Raw genomic sequence first — 23234 nt, forward strand, 5'->3', positions numbered from 1 at the left:
GGGCTCACATGTGCCCAGAGAAGGGACAGGAGCAGATTTAACAGCTGGGTTTGAGCCTGTGGTAGAGGCATATGGGAAACGCTAGAGAGTAGCAGCCTCCCCTCCATCTTCCTACCCTTGGCCAAAGGAAAGACCTGGGACAAGGAACAACACTCCAAAGAAGATGTGCATATATGTATATGTGCATATACATATATACGTATATATACATATACATGTATTAGTATGCAAACTAAGACCCTTGGTAACATGTACATCTTCTTTGAATAGTTCTTCCTCCTTCCAGGTCATTAGTGTATGTGTGTGTGTGTGTGTGTGTGTGTGTGTGTGTGTGTTTTAGCTTCAAAGCTAAGACTCTTGGTAGGCTTCATGTACCAAAAAAATGTCAACCCTTGAGTCATTTAATTCTCAGCATTTCTATATTTATTATAGATGAACAGTACATTTTATTGGCCACTTTTAACATGGAATACATAAAGAATAAATATGGAGGAGCATATTTTCCTTAAATCTCTTCCTGATTTGTTGAAATCAACTGAAAGCTTTGTAATGGTGAAAGACTTAAACAATGTCTGTGTGTGCATTTCTGATTGATTGCCTAAAGAAATCTCAGGGCAGGAAAAGAGCCTGAATTACCAAGCCCTCATTAATTTGCCATAATTTTATTTTCTCATTCTAAATAAGTACTCATTTTTACATCTAATTTTGTATTTGCAATCTTATTATTTTTTGTCTAAAATAATGACCCAAAACCTATGCACATTTCCCCTGAAATGTGGCCCCTTCCAGCTCCCTGGTGTGTGCCACTGCCTCAGAAGAAAGCAGCCAAAAAATTCAGGGGAGTTAGTGTCTCAGAGAAGGCAGAGCAAATGTGAGACTTAATAGAGGGAATTCAAGCAGGACAGCCAGACTGAGCCTGGACCAAATGATTGTCTGATGAGGAAACACTGCCTGGGAAGAATTTTTCAAACCAGGAAGATGAAGGCTGAGAAAATCTATGCAGAATGGATTCTTTGCCATACCCAGATCTAGGTGACTTCATCTCTCTTATGATTTCCCCAAAGCAGGGGGTAGGGTGGGGGATCTAGAAATACATTTAAAAAAAAAATGTCCCAGCTAGAAAGAAGGTGTTCTGCTGCAAAAGACTTAACTAGCTTCTTATGCGTTGGAAAAGGGACCAGCGAATAAGTTCAATAGCTAAAAACTTGGGTGAGCTTTTCTGAATAATAATAAACTGTTTAAGGAAGTTCTTCCTATGTGTCAGACACTGTTTACATATATTAGTTCATTTAATTGTCCTTATAAGTCTTTGAAATGGATGTACAAATGAGAAAACTGAGCCAAAAAGAAATTAAGTAACCAGTCCAAGACCTCATAGCTTGGAAATGGCTGAGTCAGGATTCAAAGCAGGTGACCCAACTCCAGAGTGCATACACCTCATGCTTTGTCCTGTGCCAGAGGGTGCTGGGAGTGAGGAGGCAGGAGTGCAAAGGAAAAAAGTATTCTTTGGAGAAATCTAAGGAATGTTTTTTAAGCATATCTCCCTCCCTTCCTCTGAGGAAGAAGGAATGGAGGGAAAAATCAACGAAAATATAGAAATCATTTGAAGTGTTTAAGAGGATGTGTCTGAAGATGAGGCAAGGTCCCGAGGACAGATGGACACTGATGGCTGGAGAAGAAACCAGTTTCAGAATTTCAAAAACCCAACTTGGGAAAAGACTTTGGCAAGAAAACAGATTTTTTAAAATTATACCTTCAAGTGTCACATATCTTAGGAATCCTGAGCCTTGAACCATGATGTTCCTCCGTTCTTTGGCTCCAGTATATTTCAACTAGGCATCTCCTATGGACTGCTCAAGTACTATTTCACTCAAGATTTGTGTTTTCAACCATTTAAAGCTTTTCCCCCTTGTGACTGCTTTTTGAGTACTAGACAGTACTAAGGATGAGTTAAGTTTGCTTCCCACTAAATTGTTTCCTTAAAATATGACATATACCTCTGCCCCTTCAGTGTGGAGAAATAACCTCCAGGTTTTCAAATGTTTTTCCCTGTGAGGTGAATCCGGCACCTCTGAGAGTCAACAATGGTTTATTCCTGTACTTTACCCATGAAACAAACATATTCGTAGACATTTGAATGACAGGAAAAGAAGTGCACAATAACGTACCTGAACTGCAGTCCTCTCCTGTGACATAATGCATTCAACTGCCCGTAGTCAATAAGCTTAGACATTTTCAAGCCTGCGAAATTAAAAAAAAAAAAATCAATTAAAAATGTGAATAATTTTCTCTAATCTTATTGGCAAAGTTTGTAAATAGAGTTTAATTGCAAACATTCATCATAGTAAAAGAATTCAGTGACTATGGAAGTAAGCTATTAACAGTTTTTGTTCGATACACAAGCAGAATTGAGTAGGGTGATTGAAACCAGAGAAGAATGTAATGGTTTTAATTGATGTCAGATCTGGTCTGGCATATTTGTTTGTTTATTTAATTCCTTGCCCCCCATCTTTCAATGATGAAGTTTCTGACTCCTCTGTGAATGTATCTTGTCCTTTCAAGATATTATTCTCTTTGGTTCTTTCTCAACTTAAAGGAAAAAAAAAAGGATCTATCCATTTAGATCCGCCTCAGAAGTTAACCTATCTGTGACATTTAACTTCTCTTCCCTTAAAAAAGTTGTCGCATTAAAACCTAAAAATAGTTGCACTGAAGCAAGCATTATCCTTCTTTATGAATTTTTCATTTATACCTAATGTTTCTTTCACTTTATCATTATCCCCTGAGGGTAGGAGCCATTTCCTATTCATACGTGAAACACTAGAACTCATCACAGTGCTTGAATTTAAATAAATATTGTCTGTTAAATTATAATGAATAAATAAGAACATGGCTCTAATATGTCAGGCAAGGGTCAGTTGTATGCCAGGAAAATAAATCAAGGAAAAAATAATGAAGGCAGGAAAGTGAATATAAAGTGAATATAAACAATATAAAGTTGTGTTTAAAGATGATGGTAAAGAATATTCACCAAAAACTTATAAAAACAAACGGACAGACAGCAAACAAGCCAGACACTCTCTGATCCATGGAAGGTATTACACTTTAATGACTTTACCTCCCTTCTATGTGAGACTGAAGATCTGGTTGTCATTTTTGGCAGTAAAAACCTGTTTACCAGGGCAAAGAGCCCACTAAGTAACAAAGTATAAAAAGAAGAAATGTTTTTAATCTTTGTTAAAACTGAGGATTTAGCATATTTCTTTACCACTCATTCTGAAGAATATCAGCCAAATGGTGTGATTTCAATAAACTTAAAAGAGGCCTGGATGCACTTACTTCTCTTGTTTGAGGAAATAAGCAGACTTCTCCAGCGGAAGGTGGTATAGCCCTGAAGGACACAGCCAATGAAATCTTACCTGGAAAGGGGTGTTCTTGAAACTAGGACAGATTAAGAGGAACCCCAAACCCATCATATACCTGTAATGTAAAGCTGAACAAGGACCCCGCACATATCACATTTTTTTGAGTCAGGTTATTGTGGTGGGAAGATAGAGGACAAATATTATACAAAAAGTATTCAATATTGTTTTAAATAATTTAAGTAGAAAAAAAAGCTTATTTTCTTAACTTGATGACTATACCAAACCAAAAGACCTCAGGTGTAATGTTAAAACCCTAGAAGCAATGGCATAAATTCAGGAACATGATACAAGTACCCCTAGGGTTACACACTTCTGGAAGTAACTAACAACACAATTTGTAAAAGAAATACATAAGTTATGTGGGGAGGGTGTAGCTCAGTGATAGAGAGCCTGCTGAGCATGTGTGAGGTCCTGGGTTTGATCCCCGGTTCCTCCATAGAAAGAAAGAAAGAAAGAAAGAAAGAAAGAAAGAAAGAAAGAAAGAAAGAAAGAAAGAAAGAAAGAAAGAAAGAAAGAAAGAAAGAAAGAAAGAAAGAAAGAAAGAAAGAAAGAAAGAAAGAAACCTATTGACCTCCCCTACTCAAAAAATAATAATAAAAAAAAATACACACTTTATAAAAATGAGGGAAAAGAGAGAATAAAAGATAATATTATAATTATGTAAGTAGAAAACAGAATTTCATAGACTGGAAATCCATTAGGGTATTGACTGAAGCAGTTGATTATGAAAGTAACTTACTATTCAATTGCTTGTCCCCTTCTCTGAATAAATGAGTCCTAAAAGCACCCGGATCGGGGAGGAAGGCAGACATCCATGTCAGCCATAGGTATTGGGTGAGAGGTGGGGTGTGGCCATGGACAAGCCCCAGGTGTGGTGGGCATCCCTGTGCGGGGTGGGCCCGTGCAGAGAATCAGAGCCCAAGACGGGTGAGGGGAGCAATGGTGTGAGGGAGGAGGAGGAGGGGACATGCCAGTGCCCAGCGAGGGACCGTAGTGGGATTAAAGGGCCAGTAGCATGAGAGATCGGCTACATACAGGGGAACCGATCAAAGGTATTACAGCAGGTAGGAGCAAGATTTCTCACGTGAAAAAAAAGAGAGTTACAATAAAGAAAGAGAGAAGTCCAGAATGAGCCCTGTAGTTGCACTGGACTCGGACAAACTGTTGTAAACCTGAGGTTTTCAATAGATATAAACTGATGAGCGAACAAACATAAATGTAAAATGTTATTCCATAGATCTGTCCACTGAGAGCTCTGACATTCTAACATCAATGAACACACACTGCGCCCAGATCCTGATTTTAAAATACAATTCCTTAAAATGAACTAGGGCTCTTTGGGAAAATGGCTGGTCCCAGGGTTCAGATCGGGAAAAGTGCAAGATAAGCCTGAAAAATCTTATTGCTCCAGAAAGCAAGGAAATGCTTAAACCATCTTGAAGCTGCTCCCAGTGGCCAGACTGTGAACAATTAAACAATTGGGGCATGAAAATATATAATGATAGTAAGTCATTAAAACTCTTTGAATAAAGTAGGAAATCATAAATTTATATTGATGGATTGATTACATATTTAATGAGAAATGGAATATTTACATACCTTCAAAATGCTTTTTTACAAAATACTTATTAAATACAAAAGTTCCCCTTAAGAACCGTAAGAGCAAATTTGCAGCAGAGAAGCTCTCCGTGCACCACCTTAATCAAATGATTAAAGTGAAATTATGTGCCACTTGATAAAATGGAAGAACACAGAATCACTTCTATGACATTTCTGCCAAAGATCTCTAGCTTGCATCTAATCGTAAAGAAACATCAGACAAACCAAACTGAAGCATATTTCACTAAATAACTGGTTTGTAATCTCCCAGCATCAAGGTCATGAAAGGCACGGAAGGCTTAGAAACTGTTCCAGACTAAAGGAGACCAAAGAGACAAGACAGTGAAATACAACATGAGATTTTAAATCGAATCCTTCTACTTAACATTATCAGAACAAGTGGCTAAGTTTGAAAGGGGTCTCAGGATTAGATGACAGTAATTTATCTCTGTTAAGATCCTGATTTTGATGAGTGTATTGTGATTATGTCGTAAGCGAATGTCCTTGTTTTTAAGAAACACATACTAAAATATTTAAGAATGATGGAGTGTCAAAAAAATTTCAAAATTCTTTAAAAAAAAAGTCTTTACATTTTACATTCTGTAATACGATGGTTTCAAAATTTTTAACTTTACTTTTTAAAATTCCATATATTTCTCATATGATGACTTTTATCATTAGAAAATATGAGAAAAAAAAAGGTATTCATAATAGCAAGGGAAAAAGACAAAATGCTCAGGAATACATTTTACTGAGTGTCATAAAAGGACACTTGTGTAACTTGGAAGTAGAAAGTTTGAAAAAAGAGACCAGTTCCTGAGTAGGAAGATTCCATGTCATAAAGATGTCAATTCTCCACAAATTAATTTTAAATTTAGCACATTTTTCCAATTAAAACATCAAAATATTTATTTGTTGAAAAAGCCCAAATAGTTCAAAATTTCACGTGGAAAAATAAAAATGAGAGAATAGCCAGCAGATGTCTTTTTAAAAAGAGTAATCAGTAAAGGTGACTCTCACCAGATATTGAAATACAATGCTTCAAAAATTACAACAGTTCAACACAAATGCATAGAAAACAAGAGATAAGTGTAAAAAGTAAATGATATATTCCAGAAATAGATTTAGAATACATACAAAAATTTAGGATACACATTTACATAGTCAAAAAAATCACAAAAAATGTCATTTTAAATTAGTAGGAAAATGAGAATTACTTAACAAATGGCATTAGAACAGTTGGTTGGTCACTTGGAAAAATATTAAGTTGTAATCTTACATCACTATTCAAAGTAAATGTATTCAAAATAAATTCCAGATGCACCAACTATTTAACAAGCTTAATATTGAAAAATAAAACGATACTAAAAGAAAGCATGGAGGAATTATGTTTAATTCTTGGTATGGAGAATGACATTCTAAGCAAGAACTGGTGACAAAGGACAAAAACTACACAACCATTCGAAAACCTTTGTAGGACACAAAAGTCACAAAGACAAAAGAAAAATGCAAACTGAGAAAAATGTAAAGTTCATGCCAAAGGGCTAATTTCTTTTATAAACAAAGAGTTCTTTCAAATAAAAGGAAAAATAAACCTCAGTGAATGGACAAGGGCTATAAATACAAATGGTCACAAACATATGAAAAGATTCTAAATCTCACTCTAAGAAAAGCAAACTTAAAGATTGATCAAAACTGTTTTCAACTAATTTACTGGCATAACATTTGTTTTACAATACATGATATTAGTATAAACTTTGTGAAAAAAAGTTTATATATACTTATAGTAGGACTAGAAATTAGTACAACCTCTTTGGAAGACAACTTGTCAGTAATTGTCAAAATTTTAAAAGCACGCATCATTCAGCCCAGTAGTTTTATTGATACACTTACTTACCAACTGGAAAAAGGTATGTACAGGATATTTATTTGATTTTTAACAGCAAAACAAAGTAGAAAAAAATTTCCAGCATGTTAGTTAGGATCTAGTAGCCAGGAAACAGAAACCACACCAGTAATTTTAATGGAAACAAAACTGACACAAAGAACTGTTAGGAATTAGAGGACTGAAGAGACAAAAGGGGAACACCTAACATCATGCAGGGAGCATTTACCACCACTATTTTTGCTGTTGAAACAAAGGAAAGAGGTTTAATTGGTAAAACTTAGAAGCTTGGAGCAATGGCTTATAAAAGCTGAAACTCACACCGCTAAGGACAAGGCACAGGCAGCTAGCATAGGATTTTTTTGGGGGGTGCAACGGGGCTATTTCTGGGAATGTTGGGGAAACTGCAAATGGAATTAATTGCTGCTGCTGCTGGAGAGACACTCACAAGGAGACTCAAACCAGAATTGAATTCAAAACAATAAACACTTTCCTTAACTTTTCCTTGCCTTCCAGCCTTCTCTAAAACCTGCTATTAGAAAATCCTAGTAGGAAGCCAGCTGGCTGCCTGGGAAAAACTCGTTTGCCCCAAACTCATAAAGCAGAATACAGAAGTATGGACTTGAAGAAGAGACACCGTAACTTAAACATCCATTGGTAGCATTCTGGTGTATTCAAACAGTGAAATATAATATAGCCACTAAAATGAGTATCTGTACATACAAGAATATACATAGAAAATTTCATGAAAAAAATATGATCGTCTCTTCTGAGGATTAGGAGTGTGGGTTGGGAGGAAAAAATCAAATCTTCAATATTCTCTTGTGCCTAAGGCATACGTTATTTATGTAATAATTTTTATAACAGAACCAGTCACCAAAATGCAAAAAAAAAAAAAACTGTGAGATTTGTTCTCATTCTTCTGTCCATTTACTAACCACCTGAATGTTAGGCTCTGGAGAAACAAAGACATGTGAATGATGATCACTTGTCTCCAGATACTCATCTAATCAGAACCATAACCCTAAGGCACAAGTAAATGGAATATCTAATGTGAGTTAAAGGTGATAAGAATAGAAAGGGTGTAGGAAAAGTGCTGAAGGACTTCAGAGATAATGGAAAAATTACTTTAAACTGCAGAGGACAGGAGAGTCTTTGCGGAGCATAAAGTCATTGAGTCTTTGAAGAACTGGGAAGGTAGAAATAAACAGAGCAAGAAAGGAGGGCACCCCAAGAGGAAACACGAGCTAAGGCGAGAGAGTATGGTGAGGAGTGTGATGGTGTCCCTCAAGGAGTAACTATCTGTCAGCATGAGAACTCTCCAGCTCCATTCCCTGGAGACCAGAGAGAGCTTGTCAGCTAGTTGCTAGGCAACACTGCTTAGAGAACAATGATCCCTGATTGGTGAGTTGCATCAGGACCAGGAGAAACTAGGGATGATCTAATGGAGAGCCACTGAATTGGGCTTCCCTCAGCACACGACCCTTGTCAGTGAGAGGTTCCACGCAGGAAACGGTGCCTATGGAATTTTCACAGGAGATGTTGGCTCCTGCCAGGAATGATGCTTTTAAGCCAGGGCTATTTTTCCACCTGCTCTTTGTGACTCTGTTTGCCTTGAACCTGAACTCCACCTGAGGGGCCAAAGAGGACTCTGTGGGCTGCTGGCTAGGCTGTTGTGAGAACTGCTTCCACAAAAGGGAAATTCCTGATGCTGTCCTTCTGGAAGACGGGAATTCTGTCCTATGTCCTTCTGAGCACAGGTGCCAAATATGGCAGTCGGATTATTTACTTAGGTGGACCTAGGAATTCCTTTTGTCCCCCTGAGCAGTATTGCAGATGGGTTTTAAAAACATCCATCCACGCATTTTAGCTGTAGGGGAGCGTTCTATTAATAGAAGTGTAAAGACTGGGATGTGAAACAGATTTTAGCCAAACTGTGAAAAGTTTAAATGCTAGATTGAGGGAAACAGATTGTAATCTAATGTTTGGAGGAGAGTAAGACCCCGACGACTTTTAAGCAGAGTTAATATGATCAAATTCCCTTTTTAATCATTGCATCAGAAAGGAAATCTGCTTCATAATATATGTTGGAAGGAAGACCAGAGATCAGCCCAGTCCGAGGTGATGGACGCTCCTGATGGCTGAAGTACTGATAACGGGGGACTGATGCAGGAAGTACTTCTGAGACAGACTGAGACCAAGGGGTGACCTCGTGTGACCTCTAGTCAGGAGACCTGATTTGCAATGCATTGCAATTTAGGGTTTCCGGCCTGAACACCCCAGTCATGATTAAGCAAGCTCAAGTTTAAGTTGCCATAATTTAACTTCTAAAGGCCCTTCAAGATTTTCTGACTGAAGGTCCACTGAGATGGTTGTAACAGTAGTAAGAAAAAAATAGAAACACTACTTTTTCAATAAAATATCCACCTTTTCTCCTTTGGGATTAAAAACAGAAAAGAAAAAAAGTGACTTTACACTGAAGAATAAAGTTGAGAAAATAATTTTTCAATATTTCTTTTCCTAAATTATCTGATGGTATTTTCCATTGGGACCATTATTCATTATACAAACACTGAGACATACACAAGCATTCAACCACATTTTCCATCTTCTATTCTTTCTTGGAATATTCATCCTCATCTCTTTCAGCTCTGTTTCTCAACCTTGCTTTCTTTACACATTACATAGTCCGCTTCTCCACTGCCAACCTCCCCTTCTTCTTACTTGCACTCCTAGGGTTTGAATGGTGTAAAATTTTTAAATGGAGCAATATTTACCTTTCCAGACAAATATGTATCTTGAAATTCCTTTCATCTTTAGCTGCTGAAGAACTGAGAACACTCCAATTACAGGAAATGCCCTTGAAGTGTTAGGAATGATGACACCATTTTTTTTTTAAGGTTTTCTGTAAATATATGCCATAAAATGGAAGAAAAAAAAAAAAGAGAGAGAGAGAGAGCAAAGGAAAACATGCACTTAGGAGTACCATCATGTTTCTAAATGCCTTGAAGTGTCTCTAGTTTTCTCTTCAACGTTTTTTTTTTGCTGTTGTTCTACATTCTTATATGTTGGAACAAACAAAATATAACTACAAATATCTTGTGACCCCGAAAGCCTTTTGTTATTGGGAAAACAAAAACACAAAAACCTTTTGTCAAGCACAAAAATTCTTTCTGCTAGATAAACCAGTGGTCAAGGCGAAAAGCACATTTTTGAAATTGTCCTTTCTCAGAAGGCTAAACTTAATAAGCATGAATAAAGTAAAGGTATAGCTTATTGACCCAAACAAAGGTAGCTAGCTAGTTAACACTCCTAATCATAAATGTAAAAGGGGCTTCCTCCAGACAAATGCTAAAGGACAGCTTCCAGTCTCAAAAAAAAAAAAAAAATTAAGACATTTTTCTTCCTTTTATCTCTTCAGGAAATCAGCTTCTAATAACAAACAGGTCATGTGTGTACCGAAGCCAGATGCAGTTTCACGTAGGTGGTGAAACTCCTGCAAGCATTGCTAACTGTCAGGTTTTAAAACAATTCTCATCCAGAATAAAAATGTGGCACGACTTTTTTTTTTTTTTTTTTTTTGCTTTTGAGAACAATCATCTCTCTCCTAGCGTTAGCGTGCTGTGAAGAATCCTGAGACACAAGTCAAAGAGACTGGAGAAGGAGAAAACTTGAAAGTTTCAAAGGGAAAAATATGTACGTGACTCCAAGAAGTTTAACCACTTGGAGAATTTGTGAGTCTGAATTTCAGAGTTAAGGAGACAGCACTGGAAGGGTGTTTGAAGATGTGTGATATGTTCTCTGCCTTAAATCAAGAGTGTCTAAGTAGCTAAAATAGCAAAATGCAAGAAATGCACAACCATCATTTAACTGGTAAAACGTGCAGGGAATTTCAGGGTCATGGGTCAGGAGGAAACCAGAGTGCCGCTGACTTTGCTGTTATTTTTATGAGTAAATTCATCGCATAGACGATACTATTAAGAGTCTCTACCACTTGGCAACTATGTGAACTTTCGTATGGAACCTAAGCCTCACTATCCCTAACTGTAAGTCAGACCGTGTGTGAGTTTCCGGTTGCTGCTATAACAAATTACCACCAACTGACTGGCTTAAAACTACACAAATTTATGATTAAAGGAGTGATACAAGATGAGGATATTACACTCGTTAATATATATGCACCCAATATAGGAGCACCTAAGTACATAGAACAATTACTAACAGAGATAAAGGGGGATATTGATGGGAATACATTCATAATTGGAGATTTTAATACTGCATTAACATCACTAGACAGATCTTCCAGACAGAAAATAAATAAGGCAACAGAGAAACTAAATAATACAATAGAAAAATTAGATTTGGTGGATATTTTCAGAGCATTACACCCCCAAAAATAGGATATACATTCTTTCAAGTGCACATGGAACATTTTCTAGAATTGATCATTTACTTGGGCACAAAAGAAACCTCAACACTTTAAAGAAGATAGAAATTATCTCAACCATCTTTACTGACCACAATGCCATGAAACAAGAAATCAACAACAGAGAAACAAAGGAGAAAAAAAGGAAAGCATGGAGATTAAACAATATGTTCTTAAAAAACCAATGGGTCAATGAGGAAATCAAAGCTGAAATTAAAAAATACCTGAGACAAATGAAAATGAAAGCACAACCACACAAAATTTATGGGACACAGGAAAGGCAGTGCTAAGAGGGAAGTTTATAGTGATACAGGCCTTCCTCAAAAAAGAAGAACAAACTCAAATAAACAATTTAACCCACCAAATAAAAAAACTAGAAAAAGAAGAACAAAAAACCCCAAAAGGTAGCAGAAGGAAGGAAATTATAAAGATCAGGGAGGAAATAAATAAAATAGAGATTTAAAAAAAAAAGAAAACCATAGAAAAAAATCAATCAAACCAAAATCTGGTTTTTTTGAAAAATAAAATCGACAAACCTCTGGCCAAACTCACAAAGAAAAAAGAAAGAGCACAAATTAGCTAAATAAGAAAGGAAAATGGAGAAATTACAACAAATAAAATAGAAATACAGAATATCATACGAGAATATTATGAAAAACTATATGGAACCAAACTGGATAACCTAGAGGAGATGGACAAGTTTCTGAAAGCATACTGTCCACCAAGACTGAATCAAGAAGAAACTGATCACTTGAACAAACCGACCACTAGGAATGAAATTGAAATAGCAATAAAAAACCTCCCTACAAATAAAAGTCCAGGACCACACGGCTTCACTGGGGAATTCTACTAAACATACAAAGAAGAACTCATACCAGTCCTTCTCAAACTCTTCCAGATGATTGAAAAGGAAGGAATACTCCCAAACTCATTCTATGAAGCCACCATCACCCTGATACCAAAACCAGACAAAGACACTACCAAAAAAAGAGAATTATAGGCCAATATCACTGATGAAAATAGATGCCAAAATCCTCACCAAAATATTAGCAAATAGAATCCAACAACACATAAAAAAGATTATACATCATGACCAAGTGGGATTCATCCCAGGGACACAAGGGTGGTTCATCATACACAAATCAATCAATGTAATACATCACATCAACAAGAGAAAGGACAAAAACCACATGATCATCTCAATAGATGCAGAAAAAGCATTTGATAAAATTCAACACCCATTTATGATAAAAACTCTCACCAAAGTGGGTATAGAGGGAACATATCTCAACATCATAAAAGCTACATATTACAAACCTACAGCCAGCATAGTATTCAATGGTGAAAAACTCAAAAGCTTCCCACTAAAATCTGGGACAAGACAAGGATGCCCACTATCACCACTCCTATTCAACATAGCCTGGGAAGTCCTAGCCACAGCAATCAGGCAAGAGAGAAAAATAAAAGGGATCCACATTGGAAAAGAAGAAGTAATAGTGTCACTATATGCCAATGACATGTTACTATATATAGAAAACCCTAAAAGGTCCACACAAAAACTACTAGAGCTGATTGAAGAATTCAGCAAGGTAGCAGGTTACAAGATTAACGTTCAAAAATCAGTTGCATTTATTTACACTAATGATGAATCAACAGAAAAAGAAAGTAAAGAAAAAAATCCCCTTTAAAATAGCACCTAAAGTAATAGAATACCTAGGAATAAATCTAACCAAGGAGGTGAGTGAATTATACACAAAAAACTATAAACCATCGATGAAGGAAATCAAAGAAGACTTTAAAAAATGGAAAGATATCCCATGCTCCTGGATTGGAAGAATCAACATTGTTAAAATGGTCACATTGCCCAACGCAATCTACAGATTGAATGCAATCCCTATCAAATTACCCAGGACATATTTCACACAACTAGAACAAATCATAATAAAATTTATATGGAACCATCAAAGACCTAGAATTGCCAAAGCATTACTGAAGAGAAAGAAAGAGGCTGGAGGAATAACTCTCCCAGACTTTAGACAATACTATAGAGCTACAGTCATCAAGACAGCATGGTATTGGTACAAAAACAGACATATGGGCCAATGGAACAGAATAGAGAGCCCAGAAATGAACCCACAAACTTTTGGTCAACTAATCTTCGACAAAGGAGGCAAGAATATACAATGGAATAAAGACAGTCTCTTCAGCAAATGGTGTTAGGAAAACTGGACAGCAGCATGTAAAGCAATGAAGCTAGAACACTCCCTTACACCATACACAAAAATCAACTCAAAATGGATCAAAGACTTAAACATAAGACAAGATACAATAAACCTCCTTGAAGAAAATATAGGCAAAACATTATCTGACATACATCTCAAAACTGTTCTCCTAGAACAGTCTACTCAAGCAATAGAAATAAAAGCGAGAAATAAACCAATAGGACCTAACGAAAATTACAAGCTTCTGCACAGCAAAGGAAAACATAAGTAAAACAAAAAGACAACCTACGGAATGGGAGAAAATTTTTGCAAATGAAAGCAACAAAGGCTTGATCTCCAGAATTTATAAGCAGCTCATACGACTTAATAAGAAACAACCAAACAACCCAATCCAAAAATGGACAAAAGACTTAAACAAGCAATTCTCCAAGGAAGACATACAAATGATCAATAGGCACATGAAAAAATGTTCAATATCACTAATTATCAGAGAAACACAAATCAGAACTACAATGAGGTATCACCTCACACCAGTCAGAATGGCCATCATACAAAAATCCACAAATGACAAATGCTGGAGAGGCTGTGGAGAAAAGGGAACCCTCCTACACTGCTGGTGGGGATGCAGTTTGGTGCAGCCACTGTGGAAAACAGTATGGAGATTCCTCAAAAGACTAGGAATAGACTTAGCGTATGACCCAGGAATCCCGGTGCTGGGCACATATCCAGAAGGAACCCTACTTCAGGATGACAGCTGCACCCCAATGTTCATAGCAGCATTATTTACAATAGCCAAGACATGGAAACAGCCTAAATGTCCATCAACGGATGACTGGATAAAGAAGAAGTGCTATATTTATACAATGGAATACTACTCAGCCATAAAAACCGACAACATAACGCCATTTGCAGCAACATGGATGCTCCTGGAGAATGTCATTCTAAGTGAAGTAAGCCAGAAAGAGAAAGAAAAATACCATATGAGGCTGCTCATATGTGGAATCTAAAAAAAAAACAAAAACAAAAACAAACAAAGCATAAATACAAAACAGAAACAGACTCATAGACATAGAATACAAACTTGCAGTTGCCAAGGGGGCAGAGGGTGGGGAGGGATAGACGGGATTTCAAAATTGTAGAATAGATAAACAAGATTATACTGTATAGCACAGGGAAATATACACAAGATTTTATGGTAGCTCACAGAGAAAAAAATGTGACAATGAATATATATATGTTCATGTATAACTGAAAAATTGTGCTCTACACTGGAATTTGACACAACATTGTAAAATGATTATAAATCAATAAAAATGTTAAAAAAAAAAAAAAAAGAAAGAAAACACACACACACACACAAAAACTACACAAATTTAGTATGTGACAGATCTGGAAGTCAGAAGTCTGAAACAGGTCTCAGGCTAAAATTAAGTCATCAACAGGGCTGCATTCTTTCTGGACGCTCTAGGGGAGAATACATTTCATTACCTTTTCCAGCTTCTCGGGACTGCCCAAATTCCTTGGCTTAGGTCTCCCTTCCATCTTCAAAGCCAGAGATGACCAGTCAAGCCTTTCTCACCCTGCATCCAACCCCCATGCCTCCCTCCTCCACTTCTAAGGATGCTTACGATTATGGAGGGTCCACTAGATAATCCAGAACACTCTCCCAACTCAAGATCAGCTGACTAGCAGCCTTCATTCCAACTTCTGGGGGTGGAAGGTATAGCTCAGTGGTAGAGCACATGCTTGGTGTGCACGACGTCCTGGGTTCAAACCCCAGTGCCTCCATTAAGGAGAAAAAAATAAAAATAATTTCTAAAAAATTCCACCTTCAACCTTAATTACACTTGACCAGTAGCATAGCATATTCCCAGGTTCAGGGGACATGGACATCGTTGGGGACCATCATTCCGCCCACCACAGAGCTCACAGGTTCTTGTGAGAAATAAATGGAATAAAACTATAACATGCCAAATATATAACAACATAACTACTTATAGAAAGCCCTCAGTAAACGTTATTCACATACAAAATTTATGGAGAAGGTAGACATGACTCACTAAATGTAGCCTAGCTAACCTCATCCAAAATAAACAAGAATGTATAAAAATGGCTAGATTATCTTTAAGGTCCTTAACGGAATCTTCCTATTTATTCCCATTGCATTTTGAATGACTCTCATTTCTATCTCCTTTATAATTCAGGCTCAGTCATCTGATGGATTGAAAGTACCCTCACGTAGGCTTCCATGAGATCATGTTTCAGCAGTGACAATCAGAGTTTGCGAAAGGAAATGGTCCACTTGCTAGACTTAGCACAGAGACACAGCTACTGAGCAAGCAGGACACGTCTCCAAAGAGAAGTCACACACAGAACATCAAGCAGGAACCTCTGAAGGGAAAACCGAGAGAGCTGCCCTGCTTTCCATTATGCTCTATTCAGTTCTGAGATCTAAATTGCCGCTGATTTTTCATCTTTTAATCACTTCGCACAAGTGAAGTGTCCTTGGGAGGCACTACAGAGGGCAGCACACATGTCATCCCACTGATTCTAAATTAATTTGATCTTTTAACTCCCAACTACTGCACTTCCTAGGCTGCTAAAAACAGAAACTGTCTTAAGGGGACTTTTTTTTCTATACAGTAGAAACTGTGGTTTTTGGCAAAATTAGATTTAATACTTATTTCAACTTGCATTGAAATATAATATTGACTACACACAAGAGGTTTTTTACAATAATAATGAAAGCATATAAAAGTAACATAGGTAGGGATTCATTTAATTTAACATAATGACTTTGTCTAACACTGTTCAAGACATAAGTATACCCCTTCAAAGGGTATCAGTTGTCAGCTGTGGCAAATTTTTCCCTGGAGACTATCATTAATTTTAAAATATACATATTTAAGAGTCAACTCTCACAGGAAGGTAAAAGAATAGATGGGTTAGCTTTTCAAAATCCACAGATCTACCCAATAAATGCTAAAATAATAAATGCTTCGTTGAAGTTGAAAGGATCATAATTATTACCACTGTTACCTTAACGACTTTTACAATCTCAATTATCTCTAGGACTATTGCATATTATTAGTCGGTATATTGGTGATCAAATAATCTATGAATCTGATGGCTGTGACAAGAAGTCTTTAGAAAAATGTTCTGGCTTTAGCTTGATGATATAAAATAAGAAAATGTAAATTGTATAAACTTCTAAATATTTAACTCTATATTTATAATTCCTAAAATATTATAAATCAGAGATGGCAAAATTAAAAGGGAATGAATTTCAGAGCAAAAATAATAGGAATCATCTTTTTTGTTTCCTTGAAAATTTTACATACAAATCCTCCTGGTGAAAATGTATTAAATATCTCACAAAGGGCAGTAAAAGTAACTCTCGGTAGGCACCAGAAGTCCCACCACAAACAAGGGGCCTGATCACTGGTGAACTGGGTGACCTCTCTAAGCCCTTGACTTCTCTCCTCTCTAAAAGTATTTGTTATCTGAAGCTCTGAGAGTTTATAAAGATCCTCATTTTACTAAGTAAAATCCTGGAGACCCAGAGAAGGGAAATGGCTTCAGGAGGACAAAGCAGTACTAGAGCATCTCTGTTTTTCCCCTTCCACTCTACCATCAGTAAGACTCCCAGGATCCTAGTCTGAGATCTGCAGACACTAACTACTATATATAAGATACATAAACAGCATGTTTATGCTGTGTAGCACAGGGAACTATATTCAGTATCTTATAGTAACTTATAATGAAAAAGAATATGAAAAGGAATATATATATGTATATGTATGACTGAAACATTGTGCCCTACACTAGAAACTGACACAACATTGTAAATTGACTGTACTAAAAAAAAAAAAAAAAGAATTCCTGGGGTCCCTACCAACCCTTAAATGCCCCGTTTCTTGTATCTGGAGTCAGTACCATTGGAAACAATGCAGACCCTCCGTGTGCTGCCCACTCACTTGGGATGCTGCGAGGTGGAGGGGGAGGCAGATTGCTTATAGCTACCATGCGAGATAAAATGGCTTCTGGAAGAGGAGATTTAGGCATCTTGATGGCTCCAAGGCAGCTGCCCAGAGGCTACTTGCGAGGCAAATGACCGCTCTTTTCCGTGAGGCATCACAAAGCAGAACCCTCAGGGTGCTCCCTGATAGGTGGAGTGCTGCGGAATCTTTGTGTTCACATTTCTTCCACGGATACAGCATTCTGAGGGCGAAACCTAGACCAAGAAAAACTGTATCCTTGTCCAGTGGACTTTATGAAGGAGGCTTTGTGAGCGGCAGTGAGCAGTAGGACTGAAGAGGGAAACTGTAATCCACAGACAGAGCAGAATAATTGCACATGTGAGTCTATGTTAGATAAAGGAAGACTCCATCCCATTGGGCTCCCACTGGCCAGAGCCTTCTGGTTACTAAGTGTTTTCGTTGGGTATCCAAGACCCTTTCTGTAGCAGTGGCAACAGGATGTTTATACTGCTCTCCAAGGCTACGCACATAGGGTGAAAACATACCTTCTAATTATCAGACACCAATAAACTCACCCCTGCTTATACTTAACCATATTCTGCTAGGGCATGCTATAGGGTTTGTTATTTTTTTGCTGCTCCACAACAATTAAGGCTCATTCCAATGGCCAAGGTTTAGAATCCTTATCAATATATCTTTTAATTCTGTGTTTCACCTTTGAAGGCTTTTAAAAATTTTTGTTCTGGTGCCATAACTGAAAAGGGTTATGCACAAAAGGGCTGTGACTGACTCCTGAGCCGGATATAGTGATAACTATTTATAGAGCAACTTCATTGAGAAAACATTAATAACCAGAATTGAAAACTTTGGCTGTATTACAAAAGGAACACATTTATCTGGTAGTAATTCCTATTATATTGCCTCTGCACAGGACACTTACTTCACCAGAATTTTTCAGTTGAGTATATTTTTCTGTACCAAGTTTTATAAACTCAAGACTCACTGTAGACTCAAATTGGTTAAGTCTCATTGTTTTTCACCCTGTATCTTTTTCTGCACTAGCCAGCTCACCTTTGCCCACATGGTTGCCATCTCAGTATGGCACTTTGCCGTCCCAACTGTGGCCCCTTGGGACTCTCTATGCCTTCCTTGACAAACTATCCCAGATCCATTGTCACATTTAAAACTCAAAGAACCAAGGACATCTTTATAAAAGTTAGTTATAAAGCACTCCTACAGTTTTCATGGATTTTAAACAGATGGGGCTATATTAGATTTTTTTTACCCTTTGACAAGTAGTTTTGATCAAGAAATATAAGAAATATATAAATATAAGAAATGAAGTTTTCTAAGGTTTATACTAATCAACTTCCTCTCTGATTCCAATTTCATAAGCTCTTTTTTTAACATTTGTTTAATTGAGTTATAGTCATTTTACAATGTTGCATAAGCTCTTATTTTTATTTATTTTTCTAGTTCTTTTCCCTTCTTTTCTAAATTTTCACCTCTTTCTTTTTTCTTTTCTATATCTCATGCATAAAAAAGCTGATTAACATTATAATGATTTCACATCAAACTGGGCCTTGCTTGAAAACAATTAATATATACATATGTGTAAAGTGACAATGCAAGTAAACAAGACTATTAAGGAAGAAACAGCAAATTAAGCAATTCATAAGGCTTATTTCATTTTATCCAAGTCTATGTGATCTCCATGGTTTTGTGTGAGCATCTCTGCTAGTATCTTCTGGTGTTTGTCCGGAGAGATGCCAACAAATCACACATTCAGCTCCCCCAAAATGTATCCTCCCAACATATTCTGGATACCCTTAAAATTCATTCCAAGGACAAGAACATAATCACTGGCATGTCTTTGATAGACAGATGTATGAAATTTTCAATTCCAGGACATCCTTCGTAAGTTTGCTCACTTCTCAAACACATATTTGTTAAATCATCTTGTGCAAGTCACTTAATCTGCCTTAGTTTCAATATCTCAATCTACAACGTAAGCTAATGATAATGCCTCATACAAATGTTAGACGATAAAATTTAAAAATGAACGTAAAGAGACTCTAGCACAGTTTCTGGATATAGTAACCACTCAATGATCATCTTTACTACTAATGTTACTTTGCTGAGGTAACCCTTGAGACATTCACATAAATTAAAAACATTTTAAATGCTTTAGATTTCCTCAAATATACATTTCATACAGGCTCATTTCTTCCCGCCCCATAGTTAGTAGTAGTGTATCACAGGCTTATTTTTCTAGATATAACTCAGGTATCCATTCCGTATCACAAAAACCAGTAATAATAATAATAATAACAACCAAATTTGCTGTGATAATTTTTATACATTATTAACCTTTCAAATAAATTAATTCCAGAGAGTAGAATGCTTCAATTCAAACAATTCAATATATATATTTCTTTTTTTTAATTAAATTCTTTTCATTGAAGTGTAGTTAATTTACAATGTTGTGTTAGTTTCAGGTGTACAGCAAAGTGATTCAGTTTACATACATATGTGTATATATATTGTTTTTCAGATTCTTTTCCATTATAGGTTATTACAAGATATTGACTATAATTCCCTGTGCTATACAGTAGGTCCTTGTTGTTTATTTTATATATAGTACTGTGTCTGTGTTAATCCCAAACGCCTAATTTGTCCCTCCCCCACTCCGACTTTCCCCATTGGTAACCATAATTTTTTTTTAATGTCTTTTTCTGTTTTGTAAATAAGTTCATTTGTATCATTTTTTAGATTCCACATATAAGTTATATATGATATTTGTCTTCCTCTGACTTACTGCACTTAATATGATAATTTCTAGGTCCATCCATGTTGCTGTAAATGGCATTATTAATTACTTTTTATGGCTGAGTAATATTCCATTGTTTAGATATATATATATACACCACATCTTCTTTATCCAGTCATCTGTTGATAGACATTTAGGTTGCATCTATCTTGGCTATTGTAAGTAGTGCTCCTATGAACATTGAGGTGCATATATCTTTTCAAATTAGAGTTTTCTTTGGATACATTCCCAGGAGTGGGATTGCAGGATCGTATGTTAATTCTGTTTTTAATTTTTTAAAGAGCCTTCCTACTGTTCTCCATGAAATAAGAATAAACAAAACCCAATGTTAGTAGAAAGAAATTATGAAGATCAGAGCAGAATAAATAAAATAGTAAAAAAAAAAAAAAAAAAAAAAAGAAAAGATCAAGGGAACTAAAAGCTGGTTTTTTGAAAAGGTAAACAAAATTGATAAACCTTTAGCCAGACTCATCAAGAAAAAGAAGGGAGAGGGCCCAGATCAACCAGATCAGAAATGAAACAGGAGAAGTTACAGTCAACACCACAGAAATACAAAGGCCCATAAGAGACTACTATGAATGACTATACACTAATAAAATGGACAACCTGGAAGAAATGGACAAATCCTTAGAAAGGCCCAGTCTCCCAAGACTGAACTGGGAAGAAATAGAAAATACAAACAGACCAGTTACCTGTACTGAAATTGAATTAGCAATTTAAAAAATTCCCAACAAACAGAAGTCCAGAACCAGACGGCTTCACAGGTGAACTCCACCAGTACATGTATTTATATTTAAATGTAGGATTATCAAAATAGTTATATAAATTAAAACCGATTAAATGCAAAACTCATTTATACAAAATGTTGTTACATACTATGTCATTGGTCAATCTGTCCTTTCAAAGGACAATCTATAAATTTCATGTGCACATGCCTATAATAAATGCAAAACAAAGTAAATTATTAATACATAAATGTATTTGTATATATACATGTTTTTATGTGAATAGTTAAAAGTAATATCCAAGTTAACTAGAATGCATATAATCTGTATATAATCGTACCTTGAGTAATAAAGTATACTGTCTATACATATATGGGAAATGGATGGAAATGCAACTTATATGGTAATTTGTGTGCCTACTTCAATTTATGTCAAATTTGCTAACAGAAAATGAACACACAATACAAAAATATTGCCATTATCTTCTAAATTTAAAAAATTCTGTTGATTCATTTATCCTAAATTGCTCTGAGGTGTAATTCTTATGTCCTCCAAAATGGTAATTTTTATTGTGAGGTTAATTTATAAGCAATTTAAATTCCAATTTATAAATATGTTATTAAAGAAATAAATCTATTTTATAGACTCAATTGGCAATGATATATTGGTGTAAACACATTTGAATATCTATTGATCTATGATGTATAAATAATATACAACCTATAATCAAAAATCTTATTTTTGATTCATGTCAGTCTTTTGCCAAATGGACCTAAGCAATAGTATATTCATGTGCAAATATTCACAGCACTTTCCACAGATACACATATTCCTTAAGTGTATATTAAATTTTAAATCACAAAAATGCGGTCTTCTATTTGAACGATGTATGTATTTATCTGAAAAAGGAGACCAAGCTTCTCAACAGATGTAGCTACACATATTTGTATAATTTGTTGCTCTGCAGTTAAGAAGGTTTCTCCAAAACTGCACCTGTGAACTAGGATCTGTTTGAGAGTTTCATTCTGATAATGAAACTTTATTTATTAGGATAGATACGTCAACTTAAGATAAACTTGCATAATTTAACAGAGGATCTCAAAATGTTTATCCAAACAATTTCCCTGTCTGTCTAGATATTCACAAATGTAACTAACATACGTTACACCCAAGTAGCTTTATTGAACAAAGTTAACTAGTCACATTCCCAGTGCTTCTGTAACCCTTAGATCAGGCATGTAACTCTTAAATAGCAAAGCTTAGAGAAGCAATGAGCAAAAGTCTGAACAATCATATTGAAAATAGCTCCCATGTCCTGGAAAAGTGAATCAACATTTGACTCAGAAACTTGAACACAAGAACAAAAACTGATAAGCAGAGCAGAGAAAATACTCAAGCCACTGCTAGATCAGGGCTTCACCAATAGCCAGTGGAATGGAATGAATCAATTACAGTAAGCCTGGCAACTCTTACATGTCTATCACTGCCATCTGAAGATTCGGGTAGACCCAGGTTCAGATGCCAGCTCAGCCATTAACTAGCTCTGCCCTATACGGCAAGTTAGTTTCAGGCCTCAGTTTCCATGTCTGTAAAATGGAAAGCTATCTCCCATAGAGTTTTTTGAAGGACAGAAAAAAATAAAGATCACTGAATACAGTTTGTTTAACACAGCTGTCCATCTCATGAGCTAATGTTAGCTCATTTTTTTTAGTCTTCTCTGTGTGTTTATATATTTATGTTGCTGTTTAGTGACCATAACAACACAATCTTACAGGGTTGTTACCAGAATTAAAGGAGATAATGTTTTTAAGTACTTAGCATGGGGACTTGCACATGTAAGTACTCAAAATAAGTGGGTGTGGTTAGGTATTTCCAATATCAGCAGTGACCACAGTAGTAGTAACAGTGTTCCACATGCTGAGTTTCAGTTTCTTCAACTAATAAACTTGCTGTCATTTTAGGTAGAATCCACCACCTAATTTGGGTGCCAATTTGAGAGTGCCATTTTAAAACAGAACAGACACTTAGAACTCCTGTCTTTGTGTCCCCAGTTCTGGCAAATACAAAAATAACCATGTAATGAGTCATTTACAAAATCCTGACACATTCCTCTTTTATGTGTGGCCCAATCTTATTCCAGAC

The 23234-nt window shown here is 36.1% G+C and overlaps 1 protein-coding gene and 1 non-coding gene across 2 annotated transcripts in view; one reads left to right on the forward strand and one right to left on the reverse strand.

Moving 5' to 3' along the window:
- The window catches only part of CNBD1 (cyclic nucleotide binding domain containing 1), a 230433-nt gene extending 212225 nt beyond the window's left edge, over window positions 1–18208 (reverse strand). The window contains exons 1-2 of the mRNA XM_032469909.1: window positions 17535–18208; window positions 2175–2241 (exon numbers count right to left, since the gene is read on the reverse strand). Of these exons, the coding sequence (XP_032325800.1) occupies window positions 2175–2241; window positions 17535–17622 (155 nt within the window). The 5' untranslated portion in view covers window positions 17623–18208. The remainder of the gene's footprint in view (window positions 1–2174; window positions 2242–17534) is intronic.
- Window positions 15274–15345, forward strand: TRNAT-GGU. Its single transcript has one exon. It is a non-coding gene; the product is annotated as a tRNA-Thr (tRNA).
- Window positions 18209–23234: the final 5026 nt, after the last annotated feature.

The sequence above is a fragment of the Camelus ferus genome, chromosome 29, assembly GCF_009834535.1.
Source record: "Camelus ferus isolate YT-003-E chromosome 29, BCGSAC_Cfer_1.0, whole genome shotgun sequence".
Classification (NCBI taxonomy): Eukaryota; Metazoa; Chordata; class Mammalia; order Artiodactyla; family Camelidae; genus Camelus; species Camelus ferus.